General features: G+C 56.2%; 3 protein-coding genes across 6 annotated transcripts; 1 reads left to right on the top strand and 2 right to left on the bottom strand.

Annotated features, from left to right (window-relative positions):
- Positions 1-288: 288 nt before the first annotated feature.
- LOC102446343 (serine/threonine-protein kinase D1-like) lies at positions 289-12,618 on the top strand. 4 transcript variants are annotated; one of them, XM_089781120.1, is made up of 18 exons: positions 289-866; positions 2,735-2,873; positions 3,150-3,278; positions 3,649-3,803; positions 4,179-4,374; positions 5,476-5,559; positions 6,502-6,655; positions 6,919-7,042; positions 7,372-7,449; positions 7,624-7,873; positions 8,210-8,238; positions 9,070-9,142; positions 9,467-9,573; positions 9,979-10,140; positions 10,681-10,779; positions 11,043-11,310; positions 11,867-11,952; positions 12,427-12,618. In XM_089781120.1, the coding sequence occupies exons 1-18, from the start codon at positions 726-728 to the stop codon at positions 12,616-12,618; spliced, it is 2,466 nt and encodes an 821-aa protein (XP_089637246.1). In that variant the 5' UTR covers positions 289-725. The 4 variants fall into 4 exon arrangements, with proteins under 4 accessions (XP_089637246.1, XP_089637244.1, XP_089637243.1 ...); XM_089781118.1 differs by lacking the exon at positions 289-866 and adding an exon at positions 1,011-1,436 and having other exon boundaries at positions 9,070-9,573; XM_089781119.1 differs by lacking the exon at positions 289-866 and having other exon boundaries at positions 1,013-2,873.
- A 398-nt stretch (positions 12,619-13,016) lies between these two features.
- Positions 13,017-14,302, bottom strand: TMEM223 (transmembrane protein 223). The gene is made up of 2 exons (XM_006118247.5): positions 13,924-14,302; positions 13,017-13,502 (listed from the first exon to the last, which is right to left on the bottom strand). Exons 1-2 carry the CDS (start codon positions 14,264-14,266, stop codon positions 13,210-13,212), a joined length of 636 nt encoding a protein of 211 aa, XP_006118309.2. The 5' UTR covers positions 14,267-14,302; the 3' UTR covers positions 13,017-13,209.
- A 288-nt stretch (positions 14,303-14,590) lies between these two features.
- On the bottom strand, positions 14,591-27,080 carry NXF1 (nuclear RNA export factor 1). The gene is made up of 21 exons (XM_075939260.2): positions 26,904-27,080; positions 26,240-26,441; positions 25,709-25,874; positions 24,040-24,123; positions 23,586-23,690; positions 23,183-23,263; positions 22,812-22,881; positions 22,629-22,717; positions 22,402-22,509; positions 22,208-22,317; positions 20,528-20,564; positions 20,368-20,436; positions 19,725-19,780; positions 19,415-19,522; positions 18,916-18,974; positions 18,498-18,613; positions 18,208-18,250; positions 17,995-18,067; positions 16,217-16,399; positions 16,070-16,130; positions 14,591-15,623 (listed from the first exon to the last, which is right to left on the bottom strand). Exons 1-21 carry the CDS (start codon positions 26,932-26,934, stop codon positions 15,585-15,587), a joined length of 1,890 nt encoding a protein of 629 aa, XP_075795375.1. The 5' UTR covers positions 26,935-27,080; the 3' UTR covers positions 14,591-15,584.
- Between the last annotated feature and the right edge of the window lie 198 nt (positions 27,081-27,278).

Below are 27,278 nucleotides of genomic sequence, written 5' to 3'. Positions count from 1 at the left end.
GCAAATAGGACCCAGGAGTCTTGGTTCTCCCCCATCCAATCCACTAAACTAGTCTCCCCTCCCACCACTGGAGACCAGCCACAGAACCCAAGAGTCCTGGCTTCCCACCCCCATGTGCTAACCCGGTGTTTCTTAACCTTTTTTATGAAGTACCCCTTTTTAATATATATATATATATATATATATATATATATATATATATAAGTATCTCCAGTACTTACAGTTTTCAGACACATGCATTTTTTTTCTACCATTGCAACACATTTGTTTACACAACTTAATTGTAGCAGGGCAGGCAATGAATTTTTGGTTGTAAAAAGTACAAAAATAATAAAACGCTGTAAAACGTAAAACAAAAATTCAGTTTTCTCCAAATTTCAGTTGTGTTGACGTACCTCCCAGACTTCTCTCGAGTACCCCTAAGGGTACTCGTACTACTGGTTGAGAAACACCGTGCTAACCCACAAGGCCGTGCTGCCTGTGTCCATCAGTAACAATTGACAGCTCCGTCCCACGGGGCGCAGAGAGTTAACACTGCATTTCCTGCAGCTCAGAGAAACTGTGAGGCGTGCGGTGCAGGGACTCAGTGTGGGGACTTGGGGGGGGGGAACGAGAAGGGATCCCTTGCTCTCCTGCTCCATCCCCACATGAGACCATCAAGAGGTATCTCGTGAGAGTGTGGATCCAGCAAAAGACCCAGCTTTCCTGGGCGCCCGGCGCTGCCCATGGCTTTGGAGTGCCAGCCCCAGGGCACAGTGTCTGTGCGCCTGCAGATTGGGCTGTCCCGAGAGGTCTACATGCTGCCCCCAGAGGAGCTGAGTTATGGGCATCTGAAGCACCTGGCAGTGGCACTGGTGGAGAGGAAGGTAATGGGGCAAAGCTGGACGGGTGTTAAGAAGGGGAGTACAGGTGAAAGAGCCAGGATCCAGTGTATGGAGATTGGAAGGGGTCCCCAGAAGGAAAACCAGGGGCTGCGCCCAGTTGCCCATAATGGGTTGTAGAGACACCATGGGAGCTTGTTCACTGTCTGATTAGTGCTGGGAATTTAGGGGTCAGCTAGTGGGAGAGCAGCAGGTGCCCTGACTTCCAGCCCCAACTATTCTAACCAGTAGTCCCCTTCCCCTCCCAGAGCCAGGAACAGAACCCCAGAGTCTTGGCTCCCACCCCCATGCTCTAACCATTAAGGTTTATTGCCTTGCCTGAGCTGGGAATAGACTCCAAGAGCCCTGCATTCTAGCACCTCCCCTGTTTTAACCACTAGCCTTCACTCCCCTCCCTGAGCTAGGAATAGAACCAAGGCATCCTGGGCCCCCCTCTAACCACTATTCCTCCTCGCCTCTTGATGCCTGGAGATTGATTTGCTGTTCTCCGGAGCCAGATGAAATGAGGCACAGCCTGGGGGAAAGCACTGGGCTGGAGACTGCGGCACCCCAGAGGTAGGGTGGCAGATGGGAGGTGCTGGGTTGCCAGGCTCTGGGGGGCTTGCTTGCTGGGGAACCCCATGGCACTCAGCCCCTTTGGGGAAGCAGTAGGGTGGATGGGTTGAGTGGGGGTCTGATCTCATCGGTCCTGCAGACAGGGTTCAAGATGAGGGAGGGAGATGAGGTGATCCCAGTGTAGGATGGCCAGGGGGATATAGTGCCCTGTTCCAGGTCTGGGGAAGGGAAGCCCTTAATAGTGTGGAGGGGGGAGTCTGAGCCAGGAGGCCTGGATCTGCCCCCCAGCTGTGGCCTGGCACTCTCTCATTCACAGCAGTGTGGCTAATCGAAGGCCCCTTGGCTCCCCCACATTTCTGGCTGTTCCCCCCAGTTCCCATCACAGGCATCGCAGGACAGCACAGGCAGCACCGGGGTGGGTGGGGGTGCTGCAGCAGCCCTGCTGAGTCAATTTTTCCACTGCGGCTGGGGTCAGTGGGGCCCTGTCCTTCCTACCTGCGCTCTGAGGGCCTGCCCCCTCCCCGGCTGCCCAGTCCCTCTGCACTGAGCGAGTGACAGAGGAAACCACCCTAACCAGCAGAACAGCTCATTTCCGCTCCCTGCTCACTCGCTGCATTGGGGGCGGTGGGACTTGCCTAGCTGCAGGGAGAGGGAAATCTCATACAGCTCCACCCCAGAGGCAGTTGCATCTCAGTGCCAGGTAAGGGATCCCTGTATAAACAGCCATGCACCCCAGCCCATCAGCAGGTTCAGGAGCCTTGTATACACAACCACCATGTCCCTCCCCAGTGGCAGCTGCATTTTAGCTCTGTGCCATTACGCGAACACGCGGCATTTCTATACCAATGTCAGCATTTGAGAAGTGCTACAGGAACCCAGGAGGCTGGTGTCAGGGGTAACCATCTGTGCTCCCCTCCCCCTCCCTGAATCCCTGGCATGCTTGGGGCTCTGTGGGGGTTTACCCAGCCAGGGAAGGATGCTGGGAAGAGCTGGAGCCTATAACCTGGGAGCAGCAAAACCTGGAGACACAATAAAGATTTCCTGGCTATACTAACCTGGTCTGTTCTGGTCCCATCTTCTCCCGGAGAAGCTTTAATGTGGGCTGCAGGGACCAGTCACAGGCCAACCATTACCAGCTGAGAGAAGCCAGACTGTCCTGGGACAGAGTTTCCTGTCTGGCTCCCCCAAAATTCTCCAGAAAGAGCCCAGGACTCCTGAGTTCTGTACCTGGTGGAGGGAAGGGGGCTGGGATCTGGCTGGGGGGTTGGGGCTGGGTTCCAAATCCGTGTCTCTCCTAGTTCCCCGAATACGGCTTCCTGGGGATGTCGGACAAGATCCTGCTGTTCCGGCACAACGCCACCTTGGAAAATGTGCTGGAGCACCTGGGGCCAGGCAGCGTTGCGGGCGCTGGGGACCTGATTGAGGTCGTGCTGTCAGGTGAGAGTCCTGAGGCACCTGGGCCTGTGGGTGCCAAGCAGGGCCTGGAGGGGGAAAGCCTCAGCTTTGCCTTCCTGCCCTGCCAGTCCCCCGCTCTGAGGTAGATCAAAACTGGCACCCCCTACCCCAGAGGGGAGAGACCCCAGGTCCTATTTCTCCATCCTAGCCAGTCCCTATGTCGTCGGGGCAGATCGGAGCCAGCGCCCCATAGAGGCTCTGGATTCCCACGCCCCCTTTCAAGCCCACCCCCCTCCTCACTCTGCTCTCTCCTGTCAGCCTCAGTTTCCCTGGATTTCACTATTCGTCCCCACGTGCTGCTTGTTCACTCCTACAAGGCCCCGGCCTTCTGCGACTACTGTGGGGAGATGCTCTGGGGGCTGGTGCGCCAAGGGTTAAAGTGTCAAGGTATGGAGCAATCTGTGTCCACCCCTCCCTGTGACTGACCCTGTCTCCTTGATCCCTCCTGACCCCAACCCCCCTCTCCCAGGTCCCTCTGGTGGCCGTACCCCCCCCCCCCTGTGCTTGGCCTGAGCGTCTGGGTCCCACTGAGCAGACAATGCTCCCTCCAGGCCTCCTGGGTCCTTTTGGCACTCATTCTCCCTCCCCCCAGGCCTGACTGAAATCCTCAGCCCTTTGCACACCAGTGCCGTCTCCTTCCAGGCCTGCCCAATATCCTGGAATCCCTCTGGGGCTCCCAGTCCCATGGCCAGGAGACCCAGCTCCCTCCATTCTGGGCCTGGCACAGGGTCCAGTCCTCACTGTCCCCTCCCTCCAGGTTGTGGGCTGAACTATCACAAGCGCTGCGCCTTCAAGATCCCCAACAACTGCCGTGGTGTGAGGAGGAGCCAGCTGGCCAGTCGCTCGCTAGGCGCTACCACCAGCCCCAGGACTCCTGGCCTTGGCCAGAGTGTGGGAGGCAGCTTGGAGGAGGTAGGAGCCAGGAGCCATGCAGCCGGGGGGAAGGATTCCAGTGGGGGATGGCTTGGGTGTTGGGAAGATCGACTTCTGGGATGATGGCTACACCATGCAAAGGAATAGATGTGTGCTCTAGCCACTGCACCAGTCCCCTCCCAGAGCTGGATAGAATTCAAGGGCTCAGGCTGCTCCCCGCCCTGCACTGGTGGCTAGATGCGATGGGGAAGGCTAGGTAGAGACTCGAGATAATTCATAATTGGGGGGGGTGGCTGGCTGGAAACGTGGCCGAGCCCCTGGGAAGTGGGGCGCAGTGAAGGATGGAGACAAGGCAGAGTTGGGACAGTGTGGGACACTCGCCCTGCTCTAACATGGTTGCTGGTTCCTCTGCAGATCAGTCAGTGGAAGTGGGGCCAGCGGACGCAGGGCCCTGCACTGACTGGCCGCCCACTCTGGAAGGACTGGATGGATCTAAATCGGATCAAGGTGCCACATACCTTCCAGATCCACTCGTACACCCGGCCCACCATATGCCAGCACTGCAAGCGCCTGCTCAAGGGGCTTTTCCGTCAGGGGCTGCAGTGCAAAGGTACCACCAGCTGGGACCATACAGAGGATTGGGGTACAGAGCTGACTCCCGGCTCGGACCCTGTTGGGGAGGCTGGGGGTGGGCTCTGACCCTGGACTGGGACCCTGCTGAGATTGAGGGATTGACTCAGGGTCACTGTGCCCACCGGGATGCAGGGATACAGAACCTGGCAGCCCAACTTTACTGCCCCCATCGCTTCGCCATTCAGCCCTGGAAATGCCTTCGGATGGCATGTCCCAGCAACCGCCTCCTCATTTCTCTACCCCGGGAAACTGTTTGCTGGCACAGGGGAGCTGCATTCACAGGTGGCCTCCCTGCCCTGCAGGGACCTCTTGTCAAGAGAACCCTGTACTGAGCGTGGGGAAGGGGGATCAAAGGCTCCATGGCCTCTCCCCACTCATCTGGGGATGTCAGAGAACTGGTAGGAAAGGTCTCAGGTGCCAGGAGAACACATGTCATGGGTACCAAGGGAGAAGTAAGGCTATTCAGGGGACAGAGATAAAAGGGAGGCGCTATAAGTAATTCAGCAACACTGCCTGGGTCTGCAAAGAGCCTGAGCTAATTTCTCTAGGGCCGTGTCCAGACTCAGGGGCTTTATCGGGAAAAGTAGCCTTTTCCCGAAAAAACTTCCCCTGCGTCCAGACTCAAGCCGCGTTCTTTCGAAATTATTTCGAAAGAACGCGGCTTTTCTTTCGATGGCGGTAAACCTCGTTTCACGAGGAAGAACGCCTTCCTTCGAAAGTTCCTCTTTCGAAGGAGGGCGTTCTTCAATGTAAAGAGGCCGTCTTCGAAAGAGAGCATCCAGACTCGCTGGGTGCTCTCTTTCGAAAAAGCGGATTTCTCTTTCGAAAGATCCGCCTGCAGTCTAGACGTGATCTTTCGAAAGATGCTCTTTCGAAAGATGCTTTCGAAAGAGCATCTTTCGAAAGAAGCCTGCAGTCTAGACATAGCCTAGGTGGGGAGCTGCCCCCTTTGCTGAAGTGGAGAGTAGCACCCAACCCCACAGCTCTGGAGGCCCCCAGAAGGAAGAGAACAGGATCCTGGCTGGCACACAGCCTCAGTCTGCCCTAGCCCTGCAGCCCATCTCCTCTCCCCTCACAGACTGCAAGTTCAACTGTCACAAGCGCTGCGAGCAGTTCGTGCCAAATGAGTGTGTGGGGGAGGGCCTGGCCCTGGGCACAGCAGGTAAGGATGGGGCTGCATGGGGCAGGGAGGGGACATACCCAGCACTACCCTGTTCCTGCCCCCTGCTCAGCTTGCCCACTGGAAAAGCCTAACGTATCCCCCCATTAGACCCTGGGAGAGTGTCTCACTGCTATCCCACAATGAACTGGGCACAGACCAGTGGCCCAATCTTGTCTACTGCTCTAGGCCTGGCTGGAAGCTCCACCCCTTGTTCCTCTCCCTGTACTGGGCATAGGACCCAGGAGTCCTGATTCCCCCTTCCCCACAAGGGCACAAACTTATCCTAAGGCCCAAAGCACTTCCTGCCCTGCCTCCCTTCCCCATTCTCCTCCTGTCCCTAGCCCCACACCCTCCCCACTCCATATCACCCAGCCCCGCCACCACCAACCCCCCCCACCCTGCACTCACCCCTGCCAGCCCCCCACAGCCTGCGCTGCATCTAGCCCTGAGCTCTCACCCAGAGAGGTGTCTGTCTGAAGAGAACCATCCCCACCATGACCCAGGCAGTGCTGGGAGCCCCCACCCTTCCCTCTTTCTATGCCTTCTCTTCCACAGGCAGTGCACAAAGCCCAGACACACTCTTCCTCCTGCAGGAGTCTGAGGGGATCCAGTGCTCGTGGGTGCCAGGACTGTGGAGGTCGGGAGGGGCACAGGGTCCAACATCTGCACATTTGTCCTGGCCTTGCCTTGGGCAGGACAGGACAGCCAGACCCAATTTCCAGTTCCAGTCAGGGAACAAGGAGGGCCTGAGCCCTTACTTGTCCTACCCCTGCTTCCAGCCCCTGCCTGCTCTAACCACTGGCCAGCACTCCCCTCCCAGAACCAGCACAGAACCCAGGAGTCCTGGTGTTCAGTGGCCCCATTCTAGTCCCTAGCCCCCGTCATACTACGCTGCTTTCTGCAAGGCGAGCAAGGAAATCTCTCCCCCCCTTCCGCACACAGATGGAGAGAGCCCAGAGTGCCCATCTAGCAAGTCAGAGCCAGAGGAAGAGGAGGCAGACAGGGAGGGCAGCAGTGGCCACGGGCTGGCAGACGACACGGAGGAAACAGAGACCAACCCTGGGACTCCTGAAGCAGAGCTGCACACCAACCTCAGGTAGCTCTGCCCCCAGGACAGCTGTGAGGGAGGGGAGGGGGGCTTTGGGGTCTACTGCTCCATAGCACGGAGTGGGGAGGGACTCGCCCTCCAGTGAGCTCAGAATTCTGGCTCCCATCCCAGCTCTAACCACCAGACCTCACTTCCCTCCCAGCAAAGGCGTAGAACGTAGGCACCCTGACCCCAGGGAGCCTGATAGGTAGCACAAGCCTATACCTTTGTGGGGAGTGCAGTGACTGAGTCCCTGTCTCTCCTGGCATCAGCCCCTGTTTCAGCACCTACATCCCCTTGATGCGGGTGGTGCAGTCCTGCCGGCACACTAAGAGGCGGCGCAGTGCCGTCCTGCTGGAGGGATGGATGGTGCACTTCACCAGCAGGGACCCCATGGTGAGTGCCCCAGCTGGGAGAGAGGGTAAGGTGACAAGAGGGGCAAGGTGAAGCCTCAGGCAGGCTATAATGGGGGGGTGTAGTCAAAGGAGAATGAAGGCTGGGCCATGAATGGGCAGGGCTACAGGTGGATCAGGGGTGGAGTCCCAGGTAGGGACAGTTATAGGATGGCTCAGAGGAATCAGGGAGTGGGGGTCCAAGGCTGGTATATGGGGAGCAGGCAAGGAGATTATTGTTGGGTTGGGGTGCAGGGCAGCAGAGGTTTGGGTTGGGGAGCTTGGGATAGGATGAGCACGTGTGCCCCCGAATAACAGCTCTGTGCCCTCCAGCGGAAGCGCCATTACTGGGTGCTGGACAGCAAGAGCCTGAGCCTCTTCCACTGTGAAAGCGGAAGCAAGTTCTACAAGGTGAGGTGTCCCCTCCCGTCCCCTCGGCTGCCTCCCTTTCTCCGTAGTGCTCTGCTCCCCTGAGCCCCAACTGAAGCATCCTGCATTCCCCCCACCCCCTTGCAGGAACCTCCATCCCTGCTTCCTACCCTGGAAGAGCCCAGCCACTTTCCAATGGTCTTGTTCTTCCTGCAGGAGCTGCCGCTGTCTGAGATCCTCCAGATCCGCCCCTGGGAGGGGCTGGCACCACTGAACCCCAGTGGGAGCCCCCCCTGCTTTGAGCTGGTGACAGAGGCCCTGGTGTACTATGTGGGCGAGCACAGCAGCGAGCAGGAATCAGGGCAGGTCTGGACAAGGTCGGAGGCTGGGAAGGCTTGGGCCAAGGCCATCCGCCAGGCTCTCTGGCCTGTGAACTCTGAGCCTGACAGCTCCGCCCAGGAGCCCAGTGAGTACCACAGGGAATCCCTGAATAGGCAGCCATACCCCTCACCTCAGAGCCAGCTGTGTCTGAGCTTAGCGTGGGACCCCTGGTTCATTAGCTTGCATGCTGCTCTGCAGAGCCAGCCACATCTCAGCACTGGGCAGGGATCCCTGTGTTAAACCATGTCCCTGTGCCAGCTGCGTCTCAGTGCGGGGTGAATAATCTCTTTATAAGCATCCCCAGTTACCATCCGAGTGGTGGCTGTCCTGCTCCCAGGAAATCAAGGCAGTGGGTCTGGATGTCTCAGTCCCCAGCTGGGTCAGGTTCTTCTCACATCCCCACTGTCTCTTTTCTCTACAGATTCTGACTTTGAGTCTCCAGATGACATGGTGAGTTGGAGAGGGTGGCAGCAGGGGCTGGGGAATGTTGGGGTGCATGACCTGGCACAGGGAAGGGGGTGAGCAAATATGGGGGCTGGTGTTAGAGTGAGGAAGCCAAGCACAGGGGATGGTGACAGGGGTATGGCAGCTGGAGCATCAGGCCTGGCCTGGCATCATGCCTCAATCCCCCCGTCATGGCATGTACACACCCTGTCCCTTGGAGTGCGGGTACACTGCCTAGTCAGCTGTTGGACTGTCAGCAATGTCTTTCAGTCTGTAAAAACAATCCTCAGTCTCAGGTAGTACAACCTAATGGCTAGAGTCAATAGCGACAAAAGTTAATAGTATCAGCCCTTCGTTTAGTGATACCCCTAGAATCACCAGGGGTAGCCCTCGGTTTAGGGCAGCACAGCCCAATCGCCAGCATCCATAGTTTAGGGCACAGGCCCCAGTAGGGGGACCCGGGCCCATCCCACCAGGGGCCACGCGAGTGGCAGAGCGCTCCACCACTCCCTCAGTAGGGAATCCAACTGCAACACGCCAGGTGCACACGGGTGGGAGATACCACTATAACACCCTCCCTGGGACACTTCCTCCCAGAGCTGGTACGGGGACATTCCATGTGGTCTCTGGGTCCTCCGGTTCCACTGCAACAGTCTCTCCCTGGGGCTCCTCTGGCGCTGGCAGCTTGAGGTTGTCTCCTGGGTCTCTGGCTCCTGTCATCTGGGTCCTTGGCTGGCGCTCCTGCTGGAGGTCGTCGTCCTCTTCCCCCTCCTGGTTCAGTGCAGGGTACGCACACCTCATCACACACCCCAACACTGTCCTTGTCCCTCTCCCCAGGACATCAGCCGTTCCTACCAGATCTTCCCTGACGAGGTGCTGGGCGCTGGGCAGTTCGGGGTGGTGTATGGTGGTAGGTGCCCTCCCCTGCCCCTGCTCCCCAATTCCCACCCTGGCTTCCCTAGTAACTCCCCTTCCTCTGTGCTGATCCCTCCACTGCCCCCTCGTGCACAGCTTGGGATCCTGCTTTGCATAAGCACCCTGAGGGAGAAAACGTGTTCACTATGGCTCCCCAGGCGCCAGAGCTGTGCCCGTACCATCACCATCCTGCTTCCAGGAGCTCTCTCGCAGCATGCCAATGCACATCTCCTGAGCCCTGCCACACCCTTCCTTGCCTCAGCCCTGCTGTCATTCTTCCCCCCCAGCCCTGTCACACATCCCTGCTCTGCCCCCCCAGGGAAGCACAGGAAATCTGGCCGGGATGTGGCTGTCAAAGTCATCAACAAGCTGCGCTTCCCGCCCCGGCAGGAAAGTCAGCTCCGCAATGAAGTCTCCATCCTGCAGGTGAGCCCCTGGGAGGTGGGAGACACAAGGACCTGTGGGGGGAGTGGAGGAAGAAGGGGATGTGTGGAAAAGGAGACCCCTGAGGGGGTCATGGGTACTTCCCTCTGGGAGGGGCTGCCACTCACAGGCCCAGAGTTCTCCTCCATGGACATCTGGCATATCTGCCCCACCCCAGCAGGGAATAAGGGACAATGGCTGGACAAGCACTGCTCCCTCTCCCAATGAAGCTTTACTGGGTCCTTGCCCCCCTGGAGGGAGCTCCCAGGTAGCCCAGCTATGGGAGAAGGGCCTGCAGGCTTAGGGGTAGGTCTGAGTGGTGGGGTGAGTTCTTGGACTATGTGCGCTGAGGGGGAGGGCAGAGGAAGGCCCCCGAGGCAGGGGATCCAGCGTCTTCTCTCCTACCAGAGCCTGCGCTCCCCCTGTGTGGTGCACCTGGAGTGCGTGTTCGAGGGCCCCGACCGGCTCTTCGTGGTGATGGAGCGGCTGCATGGCGACATGCTGGAAATGATCCTATCCAGCGAGACCGGGCGGCTGCCTGAGCCCCTTGCCAAGTTCCTCACTGCCCAGGTGGGTGCCCCAGCTCTTCCCCCTCCCTCAGCCTCACATCAAACTGTCCTGCCAGGGCTCCTCTCAGATGTCACCACTGGGCACATTAGTAATCTGCTCCATCCAGGCTCATGCACTGCATGCCGCTCTGCATCCTTGTGAAAGGCACACACCTCCACGCGCGGGTCCTCCCCCTGCAGCACGCCCTTCGCTCCTGTGCGGCCGCTTCCCCCCTCTGCTCATGACACCACTGTGCTCTTGTCACCATCCCATGCCACACCCAGGCTCACCACTCAGGCCATTCAGCAAGGTGAAGTACTTGTGCACTTCAGCACTGCACATCATTGCATGCTCCTTGCCATCTCTGTGCATATGCACACACCATCCCTTCACTGCTCCCCGATGCCTGGCCACACCTGGGTCAGAGCTCACACAGCACTCACCAGCACGTGAGCATGCAACAGTCCTCAAGCCACATCCAGTCTATGTGGGGGCCTGGCAGTACTCCCGCCACGTGGCATGTAACTACCCCCTCCAGTGATGCTCCCCTTGTGCTTGCAGATCCTGTCTGCCCTGCGTCACCTGCACACCCAGAACATTGTGCACTGTGACCTCAAGCCAGAGAACGTGCTGCTGACCTCAGATGAGCCCTACCCCCAGGTGAGAGAGAGCCCCCATCCTCCCTCTCTGAAGCTCTGCCCGTTTCACCTGCTCAGCCCTCTTCCCTGAACATGCATTCCAGCTCTTGCCCCATCCTACCCTCTCTCCCTTCCCCCTTACCTGCCTGGGATCGGGACAGATCTGGCGCCCCTCGAGAGGAGAGGCCCGATGTCCTTGAGCTGGCTGGTCCTGCTCATTGCTGGGCCCCACAGCAGGGAAATGCTCCATATTTCCCATCCCCGTGCTAACCCCTCACCTCTCAGGTGAAGCTCTGTGACTTCGGCTTCGCCCGCATCATTGAAGAGTCATCTTTCCGGCGCTCAGTGGTGGGAACCCCGGCATACCTGGCACCTGAAGTGCTGCAGCAACACGGCTACAACCGCGCTCTGGACATGTGGGCTGTGGGGGTCATCATCTACGTCAGCCTGAGCGGCACCTTCCCCTTCAACGAGGAAGAGGATGTCAATGATCAGATTCAGAACGCAGCTTTCATGTTCCCTCGGCAGACCTGGGCCAGCATCTCGCTGGAGGGTGAGACGCCTCCCACACCACCCCGCATCCCCCTCCCACTGCCCTTGGACCACCACATGCAGACTGAGTACTTTCATGTACCCACAGCAGCCTATATTAACCTGCACTTCTCCCTCATGGCATGCCACTTGTAGCACACCACCCTCACACTGCCCTGCACCTCCAGAACATGACCTGCATGTACCTGCAGCAGCCACAGGGCAGAGGGTCTTAGCCTTTTTCTGAGGCCCCATGAAACATGCTAAAAAACTCCACTACCCACCTGTGCCACAACTGGATTTCTGCATATAAGAGCCAGGACTGGCGATAAGGGACAGCAAGTAGAGCAAGCTATGCTGCTCAGATTTCTTCTTCATCCCCAGGCAGCAGGACTCAGGACCCTGGGCTACAGGCTTTCTGCCCTGGATCCCAGTGAGTCTAACAGGGGTCCTGCTTGGCAGACCCCCAGAAACCTGCTTGTCTCTCCACCCCAACCCCTGGTTGAGGACCAACTGCCCTAGAGCACCTCCAGGAAATATGGGTGTGGCAGCCAATGGACCCTCTCCTCTCCTTGCAGCTGTTAGCCTCATCCACAACCTGCTGCAGGTGAAGCTGAGGAAGCGACTGAGCGTGAACAAGGCACTGAACCACCCTTGGCTTCAGGTACCTTCCCCCCCAATCCCTATCTGCCCCACCCACACCCCTGCTTGCAGATACCTTCCCTCCCCCAATCCCTATCTGCTCTACCTCCACCCTGTCTGCAGATACCGTCTCTACCCCACTGCCTATCCACCCCACCCACACTCATCTTTAGATACCTACCTTCCCTCCCATCTTTATCCACTCCACTCACACCCCTGCCTGCAGATACCTACCCTACCTTCCATTCCTATCCACACACCTGCATCCCCTTGCACTCTGACTCCACATAAACTCCCTCTACCCCAGAAGGATGTCCTGCTCTCCCTTGCCCAGCTGCACCCTCCTCCCCACGGTGCATGGCTAACTCAACCCTTTCCCTACCTCTGCCCATCCTCTGTACACCTCTTCCCAGCACATGGTGCATCCCTGATAGGAAGAGTCTAGATTTCCCCCTCCCCCGCGCACACTTGCTGATGTGCTGTTTTCATCCCCCAGGACTTCCAGACCTGGCTGGCCCTGCGAGAACTGGAGAAGCGTGTGGGGCAGCGCTACCTCACCCATTCAAGTGATGATGCTCGCTGGCAGCGCCTTGCCCGAGAGCAGGGGCGGGCCTGGCCCTCAGGGCTCACCACACAGCCTAGCCTGGAGGAGGAAAGGGAGAGTGACAATGAAGATGAGGAGAGCTGAGTCTTCCTCTTAGGACTGCACTGCTCATAGGAAGGGGGGCTGGGACCCCTCAGCACATCACCCCCATAAACTTATTTCCCTTAACTTGGTGCCATGTGGTCTGTGCTGAGTGTGCACCTGTGTCGCTGGAGCCCATTTAGAACTGGGGGGGCGGGGGGAGGAATCACAGATTCAGATTCCCCTGCATAAATGCTGCCCGCCACCTCCTGCATTAAATCCCACCTTCCCAGAGCCCCCACTCTGACCCACAGCCCCACCATGGTATGTGTCCTTTGGCCCCATCCACCCCAGTATTCTCCCCTCTCCCAGCCCACTGCACTTTTACCAGCTGCCCAGCATATGACCAACACCCTCCAATCCTGCCAGCCTACAGACACTGACTGGCAAGGAGTTCACAGTAGCTGCTCCACACTTTCACTTTTATTTCAAAAGCACACCATCAAAGGCGCTGGGCCCTGTTGTCCCTGGGGAAAGGAAGAAGGTTGGCAGAGGAGGAGTGAATCTGTCCAATGCCCACCATCTGGGGTCTCCTCTCCAACTGTCCAGAAATCCCAGGATCTTCCAGCTGTGGGTAGCACCTTCATTTCCCCATCACAGCTTCCTGTAAGCTCCCACAGTAACGTCAAAGAGCTGGGGGTTGTAGATCTGGCCCTGCTTGTCCAGCAGGAAGTAAAAGGGTCGCCCTTGGACCTTGAGGGGAATCATGGCAGGCACCTCCGAACGATGGGCCATGCAGGAGATCTGGCGCAGGGGCACTGTGAAAGACGAGCTCAGCCCAAAGGGGTAGTAGGTACTGAGAGTCACGTCACGTCCTCCCTGCCGCAGCACGACCTGCCACACAGAGCGGCGTGAGTACATGAAGCCGGCAGCCACGATCAGCGAACCTGGGGTGGAGAAAGAGGGGTAATGCCACCCGCCATGCCCAGCTGTGGGTTAGGATTGGGGGCACTGGCAACACTGGAGAGGAGCCCAAGGGCTGGGCTAGCAGGGGACTGCGGATTAGAACTGAGGGACATCGGCGGGGCTGGGGGCGCAGCAGGGTTTGATAACTCAGCTACTCCGGGCGGGGGGCGGAGATACCAGACTCCGGCTCCAGACTCCTCTTCCCCAGGGCAATGAGGTGGCTCTTAGACCCAGCTCCCAGTCACTGACCGCCCTCTGCCCTGCGGAGGAGGGGGTCCCGTTACCAGTGTCTGGGGTTCATGCTTCCCAAAGGCTCCTCCCTTCTTCCCCGGGGACAAGGGCGGGCCTGGGCTCCCCAGGTCCGGCGGCCCCCCGGCACCGCGCGCCCCTCGCGGCTCTCACCCACGGTGAGGCAGGAGACGGTGAATCCGTAGCGCCACTTGTTGGAGGTCGGGTTGAGCAGGACCCCGGCGGGCGCGGGCCGCCCCGTGGGCCGCAGCGCGCTGAAGGCGAAGTGCGCCAGGTACGCCCAGAACACGAACTGCCCCGCGCAGAAGAGCCCGAGCAGGCGGAAGAAGCGGCCGCGCTCGTGCCGGAACAGCAGTAGGTCCCGGTGCACGTGCGTGTCCAGGTGGAACGCCGGGCCCGCCAAGCCGCGCGCGCCACTGAGATGGGTCCAGGCGCCCGGCGCCCCCCACGTGCAGCAGCGCACTCCCCACAGCCGCAGCTGCCCTGCGGCCGCCATCGCCCCGCTACAACGCGGGGGAGTCTGGGACTTGTAGTCAGGTCGGTCCCTCCCACGTGGGAACCCAATGCCTGTGTAGGGGCGGGCAGCCCCTCCCGCGGAGTTAGAGCCCCACGCTCTGGCCCCCAGCGCTAGAAGAGAGGCTGGGACTATGAGGGGGGGGGGAGAGACCCTGGCTGGGGTTGTGGAAGAGGGAATTGGGCTGGCTGGGGAAAGAGGCCTAGGGGTGTTGGTGGGAGGAGGGGACTGGGATTGTGGGATGTGAGTATAGAGGAGGGACTGAGATTGTTTTGGGGGAGAGTAGCCAACAGCCCTCAGCCAAGATTCTAACAAACACCACTTTATTGAACACACAGTTCCCAGCACATACGGCCACTGAGCAGAGGGCAGTAGGGCCCCAGCTCTGCCCCTCAACAGTCTACTTCAGCCCTGCTGTTGGGGTGATGCCACAGCAGAGACACACACACACAGGAAGGTGTGCTTGCAGCATCCCTGGTAAAGGCTGACACCAGGACCTTCTCCCATGGGTGCACAGAAATTAACAGCTCTTGGGATCTGTCACTCCAGTATTGCCAATGACAGCTCCAGTGCTCCTCCGCTAAGGCCATCAACTGCTTCAGCCCTGCAAGCCCATCAATGCCCAAAGCAAAGCCCATCATCTTCTTAGGGCTGTGCCCCACATACCCACACAACAACTACAATAGAAAACAGGCAGGTAGCAAAGGCTTTCCAGGGACCAGGCAGATGTTCTGCCCATCTCAATCTTAGCATGCCTGGGGCATGTTCTCAGGAAGACATCTCCAGCGCCTGTGGGGCTGCCTTTCCCCTGAGAAGAGTTCAAGTTGGGAGGGCTGTGAACACAGCAGGATTGAAGTGTGAGGCCAACTTGGCTAGTCTGTTGGGAAAGTGAGACAGGCCACAGAGGCTACAAGTGGCACACTCAGTCCTACTCACTAAAGCAACTCATAGGACTGCTTGTTTTAAAAAACATAAAAAAGTCATTTCTCCCCTGCAGGCAAAAAACCCCAGGGGAAGAAGCCTGGATCCATTCTCCAACCTTCTCCTGGATGCCTCAGCAACAGCTGTTTCTCAGTCTTGGTTCCTCTGTTGCTGGAAAGGAGGCAGGGCAGCATGGCTAGGACTGTCCATCAACCCCAGCTCCACAGGCATGCAACAGGGGCTGCCCCTTCAGAGTCCAGGCCCGAGGATTGCTCCCAGCGATTTAGTCCCCACCTTTGTTGTTTTAAGCTTTCATTTATTTACAAAAACTGTCATGGAAAATAAAACATCAGTGGTGGGGGAACTGCAAGGTCGCTGCTCACTTGAGAAATGCCACCTCTGGGATCTTCCCCTCCGTCTGAAAGAAACCAGCAATCAATTACTAGGACTTTGGGCATTGTAGCGTTCTTAACACCCAAGAAGAGGCTAAACGGAACACCCCAAGTCCCAGCTAATAAACTACACACCACTCCCCTTCCAAATACAAAGATAGAGGGACAACAGGAGTCCTACTCCTAGAGCTGTGCCCCACATACCCACACAGCAGCCCAGAATCTTCTCCACAAGACCTGGGACAGAGTGATACAGCTCAGCCCCCTGCAGAAGGGCAGCCCAGGAGAAAAGATCCTTGTGGAAATAAAAAGGGGTCACCCAAGGTGACTCCAGGCTTCATCCAACCCTCTATCTCTGGGCACTGAGGCTGCTGGTGGGGAATTAACATGCTCCTGGCTCTTCCCCTTGTGCAGGATTCTGAGACCTACAACCCCCAAAGGAGGAAGGAGTCAGGCCCAGGCCCTGTCTCACCTTGAGCTGAGTGAACACCTGGGCTGCCTGATTGTAGTCCCAGTCGTTGTCCTGGAGGCACCTAAAGCAGAAGGAGACTGTCAGTGAGCAAGTGACGGCCACAGAGCAGCACCAAACCTCCCTTCAACCTTCCCCAGGCCTACATACTTTTGGGACCATTCAACGTTCATGCCAGATTGCATGGCGAAGGCCTGTAGCATCTCCTGCTGCTCTGCAGACAGCGTGGGCACAGGGCTGGATGAGGGTGTGGGTGCTGGCATCACAAAGGCCTTGCGGATCTCCTCGGTATTCGCTTTGCGTACAAACAGCTGGTCATTCACAATGCATAGCCTAAGGAGGTGAGGAGAGTTAGGCACTGGGGGAATCCCCATCCATCCTTAGACAAGGCATTCCATATTCTTTATGGGAATATGAAAGAACTGGACTATGTTTATGCGAGACATAGGGTGAGATATCATTGGAAAGGTTGTAATCAATGCGCTTATCCCATCTGTGTGCATGTAGCATTCTTGTATTTGAAGTTAGACATATGAAGTGTAAACCTGTGTTACTAATGTAGCTATGCTAAGTGAGGGTTATTAATAATTCTCAAGGAATTAAAGGCCCAATACTCAGGAGAATGATCTGTGGATAGACTTGTTTTTTCCTGTAAGCCTGGGAGGAGGGGCTACGGTGGTTCTTATCAAGACATGTGTCCACATCACTTGATGCTGAGATCCATTTTGGATGCTGTGTTTTTCCACATGAGCAGAGGGAAAGTTTAGATCAAACACAAAGGATTCCCGCCTCTTGCAAAACTTAAGGGTTGGGAGTAAGGTTATCTAGTTCATCAATTCTCCTGGCTACCGCATCCAAGATGACTGCTGGAAACAACTAAGACTGAACTGGGGGAAGGAAGTGGACCCAGACTGGAAGGATGTCTAGTCTGTGAAGATTATTAGTACAACTTTGAGGGTGAGATTTTACATGTAGCTAGTTTCTTTAGTGTATTAAATTTAGCTCATGTTCTATTTTGCTTAGTAACCTGCTTTGTTCTGTATTCTACCCAGTGCTTTTTTTGTTTTGTTTAAAAAAAAAAAAAAAAAAAAAGGTGCCGGTGCTAAGGCAAAATTGTTGACCCCCCCCCAAAAAAAAAGTGGCAGGAAAAACTGTCGGGGAAAAACCCCCAAAAAAGCACTGGGGCCAAAATGCAGTCGCGGCCCCTTTAGTTGCTGTGTGTCCCAAGCGGGCTTCCATCCAGCACAAGTGCTCCCAGGGCTGGCTGGGGGAAAGTGGCAAGTGCTCCCAAAAACAAGTGATGGTACCATACTAGTGCGTACAGTCGCAAAAAAACCAACCCCACTGATTCTACTTATTAAGACTGTTTTATACTTTACTATAATCAGTGCAGTTTATTAATAAATCCAATGCAAGTAATTATTACCTGGGGGGACAAGAAATCTATGCATCTTTTTCTTTACATTGAGAAAGAGGGCAAATTTCATAAGCTTATACCAAAGAGATCTCTGTACAGCTTAAACCAAAGTTTATCTGGGGCTTTGATCTCCTCCACACATGCACAGCTGGGGAGGGGGGTTTCTCCCCTTCAGAATTGAGGGCAAAGGGGTGGGATTCCTATCCCCTCTCCATAAACCCTGGGGGGAGGGAGACAGATCTCCATCCATTGCTCCCCCTACCACTCCCCGGGGGAGGTACTAGGAATCCCCTCCATCCATCCACTTGGCATGCACATCAGGGTGAGGCACTGCTGGGGGAAATACCAACCATTTCCCCTCCATACCCAGCCTGGACACACAGGGGAAGACACAGGCTACCAGCCCTTTCTCCTAGGGACAGCAGCTTCCAACCTGTTCTACCCCTGCAAATCCAAGGAAATACCCGCTGCCCCTCCCCCTTCTTTCCCCTACTCTCCCCATCTCTCTTACCCTGTGATGCCAGCTGGCACAGCAATGAACATGCGGGTGAAGCCTCTAACCAAATCCCGGGACTTGCCATCCACTGCAGATAGAGAGAAGAGAACCCAGTGAAGAGAACAGAGGAAAGGGGCCCTCCGTAGACTGTCGGGGGAGTCTTAACAAGATTTGGAGGGAAATGAGGAGCTTAGGGAAATGGAGGGTAGGGGGCTTTTGGACACTTACCTTCCTTGAAGACCCCATGGACAGCAAAGCACAGCAGCGTGTTCTGCAATATGAAGGGGCGGGGGAGAGGGTCACTGAACTGCCATCCCCTTGGACACTCCCCCTTTCTGTCCCCAAACCCTGCATCATGGCACAGCCCACCTTGCCCCCAAGGTGGGTGTACTCCCCTTCACCCCCAGTGTCATGGCACAGCCCATCCTGCCCTTAAGGTGAGAGCACTCTCCCCCAACCCCACCCCTCACAGCACAACTGGCTGCCATTTCCCCCATCCCCGCATCACAGGCATTCACCGTATGCGCGCAGACATCCACCACAAAGGAGTTAATGTCATGCTGGGTCCTGGGCAGCTCGTTGAGGAAGGCGACCACATTCAGCCTCGTGTGCTTGAGTAGTTTGAAACGCAGGGCTGGAGGGAGGAAAGGGAGGTGAGATCCCACCCAACCCAGTCACAGCAGCACCACCACCCTCAAATCTGCCCAGTACATAAACCCAGACCTGTGTTAGCAGAGACCCTGAGCTGGGTACTCTAAGGGAGGGATCTACCCTGGGCATAACTAAGGCAAAAAGGAGCTGATCTTTCCAACTGGGGCAATAGCTCCCCAGAGTGTAATGGACACAGTGATGCTGCCTGAATCTGCAGAGCCTGAGCTGACAAGAGGAGAGTGCTGCTCTGAATGTAGTGCAACCCCCCATTCCCTCAGCACTTACTGGGGTCCTTGAGTTTCTTCACATTCCTGCTGCCTTTGAAGTATTCACTCAGGATACTCCTGTTGAGAAGAGTTGCCGGTGAGTAGCTTGGAAATGGAGCCCTGTAGCTCTTGCCCCACCAGCCCCACAGGAAAATGTAATGAAAACCTCCTCTTTTACCTGGCTCTTAGCCTCTCCCTGAGGTTCAAAACTGGGAACAGAGGGAGTTTGTATCCTATTGGGCAGGGAAAGGGTGAACCCCACTTAGCAAGGAAGTGGGGTACAGAGAGGGAAAAAGAGGTGCCTGAGGGCACACTGTGAGTTGAGGTCAAACCTGGGTTTTGAGTCCAGGCTCCCTTTCCCCTGCTCCAGCTGCCAAGTTAACACTCCCTTCTGAGAGCTGGGGATAGAACCCAAGAGTCCTGACTCCCAGCCCCATGCCAGGAACAGAACCCAGGCATCTGGGTTCCCAGCCCAGAGGCTCCTTGGGAGGGCAGTGACTAAGCCCTGGTAGACGCACCTGGAGGGGTTCTGGGAGAGGAAAGGGATGCTGAGGGAACAGCAAGCCCCATCGTGGTAGGCATCCAGCAGCCCCTGCCTGTCACCAGAGTCATATACAGAGTAATACCTGCCAGGGAAAGAGCAAGTTAGCAAAGGGAGACTGTGCTACTAGTGGCTGTTATCCTTGCCCTGGAGCACTCCCCACATTTCAAAGCCTTGTGCCCCCTGCCCATGGCTCTGGAACAACAGGACCAACATACCTCCTCCCCATCAAACTCCCTCCAGTCTAGTTCCTTAAATGACTCATCCCCCCACATCAAGGTACTTACTGCTGCAAGAAGCGCAGCACCAGCGCCTTCAAGTCATCCGAGCCAAAGTAGCTGCCCTGGGATCAGAGAATGAGCCAGTTAGGCTACGTCTAGACTGCAAGCCTCTTTTGAAAGAGGCTTTTTCAAAAGATACTTTCAAAAAAGCCTCTTTTGAAAAAGAGCGTCTAGACTACAATCCGTACTTCCGAAAAAGCAAGCCGCTTTTTTGAAAGAGCACCCAGGCAGTCTGGATGCTCTCTTTTGAAAAAGCATGGTTTGAATTACATAGCGCCTTTTTTCAAAAGAGCACTTTTGACAAAAGGCGTTCTTCCTTGTAAAACAAGGTTTTTTGCGGTCAAAAAAACTGCCGTGTTCTTTCGATTTACTTTAGAAAGAACATGGCAGCAGTCTAGAAGCAGGGGAAATTTTTTTTTGAAAAAAGGCCACTTTTTATAAAAAAAAAAAAAAAAACACCTGTTGTCTAGACACACCCTTAGTGCCTTGGCTTAGAGCCCTCCCCCCGAAATATACTACCCCAACCCCTTGGCTTGCCCTGGTGGCCCAGTGGTTAGTGCCCTGGCTCACATTCCATCCCCACTCCACACCCCCAGCTGGCCTAGTTTAGTGTCCTACCTCAAAGTCTCCCACTCCCTGGCCACTTTACCTTGCAGGGGGGAAGGGTGGTGGGCGCTTCCACATCAAACACAATGGGAGGGGGGAGTTCGTGGCCGTCCTGCAGAGAGGAAAAAGGAGAGCAGTGACCAGAGTGCACCCCAGCAGTGGTTCCTGAACAGAGCAGTCCCAAGTTAGCATAAATCACTCACCAGGCGCAGAAGCTTCGGGAAACGCTCTCGGATGGCGCTGTCAAAAACGGGACATGAATCAGTGAGGCAGCAAAGACAGTCACGGTCCAGCCTACTCCCCATGGGGCCTTCTTCCCGCCCTAACCCCACCCACCACGCCCTTGGCACTGACTCTGCAGGCCAAAGACTGGAGCTGCCCGTACCCACTATCACACTCCCCTTTTCCAAATGCAGCATCCTCTTCTCACCCTGGCAGGGACTGAGCGCTAAGGGACTGGGACAGAGCAGATGCTCCAAGATTCTTTACCAAGGCAGAGAGGAAGAGACCATGACTTTGCTATTTCTGTCCCCTCCAGATCTTGAAGTCTAGGCAGATTTACAGGCCCAGGAACATTATGGGGCTACTGCCGCATGGCTGAAGGGCTCCACACTCACCTGGCTCTTACTCACCTATGCGGCTAATCTCCAGTGAGGAGACGGTGGGGTGGGGAGGGGAAGACAAGGGCAGGATGGCAGGGGGAGAGGATATGGATTCCCACTGATCATGGAGTCGCCGTCATTCTAACCAGCTTACAGCTGGGGGAAGCTTCCTGCATCAAGGCCCAGATCTAATTAATGTCCATGCCATGGCAAGTTGGGCAGGGATGACAGAGCAGGAGAAGAATGTGATGGCATAGAACAAAGGAGAAGAGACAGGAGGAAAGAGGGATCCAGGAGCCCAGGAGCAGAGTCTCTTCCTTCCCTGTATGGCTCCCCACACCTATCCCAACTGGTGCTGCAGAGGCTCGAAGGATATTCGCTCTAGAGGACACAGCATTTTGGTCAATGGAAAGCCCAGGCCACCTGCTCCTGCTCCGAGCCAGTCCTAGCCATGCCTGCTGCCATGGCAGGACCTGGGGCCGCTGATGGGCTTGTGTGCAGCTGCTCACGGACAGCACAAGAGAACAACGCGCCAGGCCCTGATACCAAGGAGGACTCCTCTGCGCTGACCGCCGTGCGGTCTGGTTTGGCCACTGCACGGCTGTGCCTGTCTTAGGTTGTTCCTCCCGTGAGGAATCTTACCCGTCTCTGGCTAGCCAGCCATCGTTGAGGGCCAAACGGAGGCGCAGGGATTGGCAATCACAGCAGCTCCGGGAGCGTTTGGTGCAGAGCGATATGGGGGAGCAACCCCCTGAAAATCCATCAAAAGGCAGAGACAACAAGCCCCTCCTGTGTGCAACTGGGGAGAGCAGGTGGGGACAGTGGCTCTTCCATGGCCAGCAGCTCTCCCACGGCCACATGGGAACAAAGATGCAAGAGACTGTGCATCCAGGAGCTCTGGTGCCCAGGGTGGGGGAGGAGAAATGGAAAGGGGGGAGGGGGGAAGGAGCAGAGCAGAGACAGAGTCTAGGGGTTTCTGTAGAGGAACAGAGTGTGTTGTGGGGAAAGGGTACAGGGCTCCGAACTGGCTGAAATAAAAACCACATCATCAGCTGTGCAGCACTCAGGTCCCATGTGCCTGGGGGCCCCCAGAGCCTCAGCACAAGCAGAAAGGGATGCAAGGAGACAGACACCATCACTGGGGTCACAGGCAAGTAAGGCCGCGATCCAGCTTCCAGCAAGGGAGTGGCATCTTCATTCTGCTGCACTGCCCCCCAATGGGAGGGAGAGACCAAAAGATTGGGGCCAGACGAGCCACAGGCCCCAGAGGCTACCACTGACCTGACGTAAGTGGACTGGTCCCGGAAATTGTTGCACAAAGGGTTTCCATCCAACCACAATTCCTCCAGCTTGAGTCCCTTCACCTTGTCCAGCTCACGCTCAGACTTCAGCTGCGGCAGGGAAAAGGAGGAGGGGGCAGAGCATGAGCACAGAGCCACAGGGGGTGGCCAGCCAGGGATGGTGGCAGCACCTACCTCATTGCGGGACAGGTTGAGGATCTTGAGATTGGTGGCTTTGTGGACCAGCTCAGCCAAGTCATCCAGCTGGTACAATTTATTGCTGGTGAGATTCAGGGAGAGTAGCTGTAATAGAGGAGGTGACAGAGGGTTAGAAGAGTCCAAGGCAGAGCTCCCCAAACTCAGCAGGGTGGCAGGGCCCTGAGCGCCCAGACCAAGGTTCCAGGAAGCTTGCCACCTCTCACCTCCGGGATGTTCTCTTCAATGATCCGCAGCACAGTCAGCATGCAGTTCCGCCGGTTCAGCACAGCATCTATGTTCTGTGCCACCAAGTCTGGAAGAAATGCACAGGCTGAGCACCCCACACCATGGCCCTACTCCCTCTCCTCCCTCGGTATCAGCCCCACACCTGCCAAGAGAACACACACCTGGATCTGTGCGAAGGGTCTTCAGGTCCAGGGCCTGCTGGGAGCCATCATATCTCTTACTCATGGTGAGCTGAAAGTACAAAAACCATGGGTCAGAGGGGGCTGGTTTTCAAAGCCCAGCAATGCAGGTGAGCAAACCCCTTGTTTGGCTCCCCTGGGATGGAGTCCTGGAGAAGTGTTGCTCAGGCCCATTGCAGTGTGACAAGCCAAATGCTTCTCCCCTGCACCCATTTCCTCAAATAGGAAACATGGCCCCATTTCCTAGACAGCATCCCTGAGCTGATGGGGGCTTGAAGCACAACCCACAACCCCATCAACCTCCCCTGCAGAGCCCAGTATTGGGTACAGTAGAGCTACCCTGCATCATTCACCTTCAGCTGTTCAATCTCTTCTGGCTTCAGCTCCTTCTGGACAGATTGAGGTGGAGACGAGTGGTTGACTATTAGCACCACCTGGAACGGAGGCAAGCTGGGTCAGAGAGGGGCAAGAGCCAACACTGGACAGGAAGCCCATGTTAGGACCCTTGGGAGCAGGAAGGTGCCACACAGGAGGGACCATGCAGTGCAGGTGTCTGTCAGGCTATGTGGGGACCCGGACACAGGACATGTTCCCATGCTAATCCAGCCAAAAGAGCAGAGGCCTGGCCCGATCCAAGGGGCCCCCTGGGGAAAGGCAGATACAAAGCCAGATTCAGGCATTACATCCCTCCCTCACCCATGTGGGTCTTTCTAGCCAATGTTCAGCATAAAATGGCTCAGGTGAGGAGAACCATACCTTGTAGTTCTCTCGATCCGTGAGCTTGCGTGACAGCTGCTTGAGCGCATTGGCCTCTGACATGTCCTCAACATAGAAGAAAGCCCGGCTTTGGTCATAGTGGAACTGAGAGTAGAAGATAAAGTCAGCGAGCCCCGGTATCCCCGCCCTAGAAAGAAGAACCTGGCTGAGCTATGCCTCTCTACGGGCACTCCCATCCCTGCAGCACTATGGCTTGGGAAGCTTGGGCACAAGGAGGAGGACTGACTCACCCAACCCTGCATAGCAAGTCTGTACCAGCGACAGAAAGAAAGCTCAGAAGTCAGTCTGAGTTCTCAGGCCCTGAGACTCCATTCCTTCACAGAGCCTGGGACAGAAACCAGGAGCCCTGACTCCCTGATCCCCTTCCAAGAAACAGGATAGAATCCAGTTCTGAATCTGTCTCCCTAGACAGATATCACAGTGCAGCTCTCACCTCCACTGGAGTAAAGGGGACAGCGGACATGTTCTGGAGAGAGCTCAGAAGCCATGACTTTTCATACTTCTTTCCATAGGGAATCTAGGAAAAAAAGGCACTTGTAAGTGGCATGTAAGCTTGCAGCAAACTATAGGACTGGGAGCAAAGGAGGTCTCTGGGAACAGTCCCATGGGTGCATCAACCAATGGGCAACAGGGTCCATCTCTCCTCTCAGCCAGAGAGCTGCCTGCTGGCCAGATACCTGGCAACCAACTGGACATTGTGCCCCCTTCACAAATTAAGTCAGAGTGTCCATGCAAAGGTGAGGTGGGGTGTCCTGATAGTTATTCTACTCCAGGGGTGGAGAACCTAAGACACAGGGGCTGGATGTGGCACCCAGCTTGCCTGGATCCAGAGCCTATGCTGGCGCTCCAGCCCCCTGCTGCCTCCCCATGAGGCCAAAGTGCACAAATCTACTAGCCTGGGCCCCACAAGGCTCTGGTGTGCGAGGGGAATATGGGAAGTGTCTTTTTCTCCTCCTCAATCAGGGGCCACATCAGTGAGATTTGGTTTTGGGATGGTTGGGTTTTTTTGCTTCTCACTTGTGTGCTGCCCCCGACTGATTTTACTGTGGGTCAGTAGCTCCTGACCCAAAAGAGGTTCCCTGCCCCGGTTCTATTACATTCAATGATGATAATCATTCGGTGCAAGCATATGCTCCCCGCTGTATGCTGCACTGACTCTGCACTATGGATTTAAAATGTGAAGTTTAACTAGTTCATCAATTAAGGTGAGGGGCACTTCAGCCCACACACACACCCAGGCCCTTGCCACGGCCAGAGCTGCCCCATGCCTGCGATGTGCCCAGACCTGCCACAGACAGGGCTCCAGCCCCCACTAGTTAACTAGAACTGGTAAGCATCACCTGTTAATGGTGATGCCTACCAGTTAACCTTTCACATCCCTACTCTGCACAGGTAGCCAGGACAGCAGACTCCAAGAGAGCTCCCAAAGACCACAAAATCCAATAAGGATCAAAGACACCAGGCCAGGTTTATTGTCAAACAAAATACAATAATAATTATCCATAGACTTTATTAAACCACTACACATGTGTACACCCTCACAATGAACTCAGAGTTCAATTAATGGGAGGTCCCACTGCCTCCTAGGCAGGACAGAGACAGCCCCACCAAGACACATCTTTATACACAGGTACAAACAAGTTACCCACCACTACTGATGTATCTGGTTGACACCCGCTGTCATTACCTAGGTACCACCCATTACCTTGCATCTGGTGGCTCGATCAAAAACATCTCTAGCCATCATGCTGTCAATTTAGACCCTTCATTGAACCTGGGTCAGAATGTCCCTGTTATCTGTGGGGAGTGTGTTGGTACCAAGATTTTTAACAAGATGTCCTGTTACTATCCCTCTGAAATGTGCTTCCAGCCTGTGCCTAATATCAATTAGTGTTTTACGGCTTGGACCTGCCTTTTGCTCACAGATTAACTTTGCTTTATTTATATTAGCAAAATCTTGATTATTGTAGGTCAAGCCTCAGGCCTTATAATAGGCCTGTGGCTTATACTTTAGACCCTGATCTTACTGCACCAGGTTAACAGGCTGTGGGGTAGGGATTTGGCCACATTCCCTGCTCCCTCCCTCACCCTCTGGCACTCACTGTGACCTTGTACCACCTCCTCCGGTTACTGTTGCGAATAGCACTGGCACCCCGGTCCTGGGAAGTGGGCTCTTGTTTCACTGTGACATGGATGTTGGTGGCACCTCCCCGGCCCCGGTTGTGCCAATCATCACCTCGCCTGTTCAGCCGTGGCCCATAGGGAGCACTGGGAAGCAGAGGGACACAAGCTGTTAACATTAAAAGGATGGGGAGGATACTTTGAAAGCTAATGAATCCAGAAACACCTGCTTGAACCCTGTGGTCCTCGCTGCATTGGGATGAAATGTCTACAGCAGTCCCCAGACACACAGGCCCCACTTATCCCCAACACAGGAACAACATAGCTTTCCCTAGTACCCAATCAAGGGCTAAAATGCTGCTAATGCCACCTGGAGGGAAAAGCCCCATATCCCATTCCTTCCCTCCCGCCACCAACCAGCTCCCCCCCGCCCTTGGGACCTGACTAAAACTGGCATCCCAACACCCTGAGGCACTCCACCACACACAATGCCAACAGCACTTCTTACTCACTATCTAGTTCGAAGGCTGTCATGGGCGTCACTCATGGGAACATCTCCATCACTCTCCTCCACCTGACCAGAAGGACTATGACCTGCTACACCTCGGTTCCAAGAACGGTGGTTCACTTCACTGTACATCTTGCCTCGGAACGGGCCCCGGCCTTTTCTCCTTCTCCCAGAGAAGCCCCCACCACCCACACGGTCGTCATGTTCTGTTCAGAGGAGCAGAAGGGGCATCAGACACCATCCAGGAACTTTCCTCCTTGAATGCTCAACACATGGCAAACCACCTACAGGAACCCCTGGACCCTCTTGGGCCCTGCATCAGTAGAGATGAGGAAATCCTACTGATCTGCCTATTGCCACCACAGGGCCCCTCCCCCCAGCCCTTCGACTGCACCCATCCCCCCAGAGCCCCTGGGCTGGGAAACGGGGGGGGGACCGGGGAGGCTCCCAGAAATAGGGAAGCCAGATCCCAACAGACTAGCCCCATGCAGCACCCCCCCCCCGAGACTCCACAGACCCCCCAGAACCCACCCCAGCCTCCTCCCCACCCCGCCCTCAGACCCCCTCCCCGCCGGACCCCATGGCTCCGCCCCCACAGACACCACCCCCACGAGTGTCCACAGGCCTCAGCCACAGCCCTCCCCGACCCGCGTCACCAGCCCCCTCACCGCTGTAGCCCCCTTTCCCTTCCTCTGCCATCGAGGGGGGGCTCCGCGCGCCGCTCCTGGGCGGGGGAGGGGAAGGAAAATCTCCTACTTAGCCGAGCGGGGGGAACCAGGCAACCGATTCCACCGCTCGGCTCCGCTGCCCCAGCGCATGCGTAAACAGCTCCCGGAAGGTGCGCATGCGGTGGGTGGGACAACCGAAGGCATTGCGCATGCGTAGTTCAGCAGCTCATGAGTACAGGGCGTCCGACACTTTCCGTTGAGAAGATACGCGTGCGCCGAGTTACGCCTCCCCTTATTTGCTTCCGAGGAGGCGGAGCTATTACGCATGCTCAGAAAAGCCCGACCTCTCAACGCGGTTGAGAAAGCTGGGCTGCG

The sequence above is a fragment of the Pelodiscus sinensis genome, chromosome 11 (genome assembly GCF_052426305.1).
Source record: "Pelodiscus sinensis isolate ZL-2025 chromosome 11, ASM5242630v1, whole genome shotgun sequence".
Taxonomy (NCBI): Eukaryota; Metazoa; Chordata; order Testudines; family Trionychidae; genus Pelodiscus; species Pelodiscus sinensis.
This window is presented reverse-complemented; position numbering and strand designations above follow the sequence as displayed.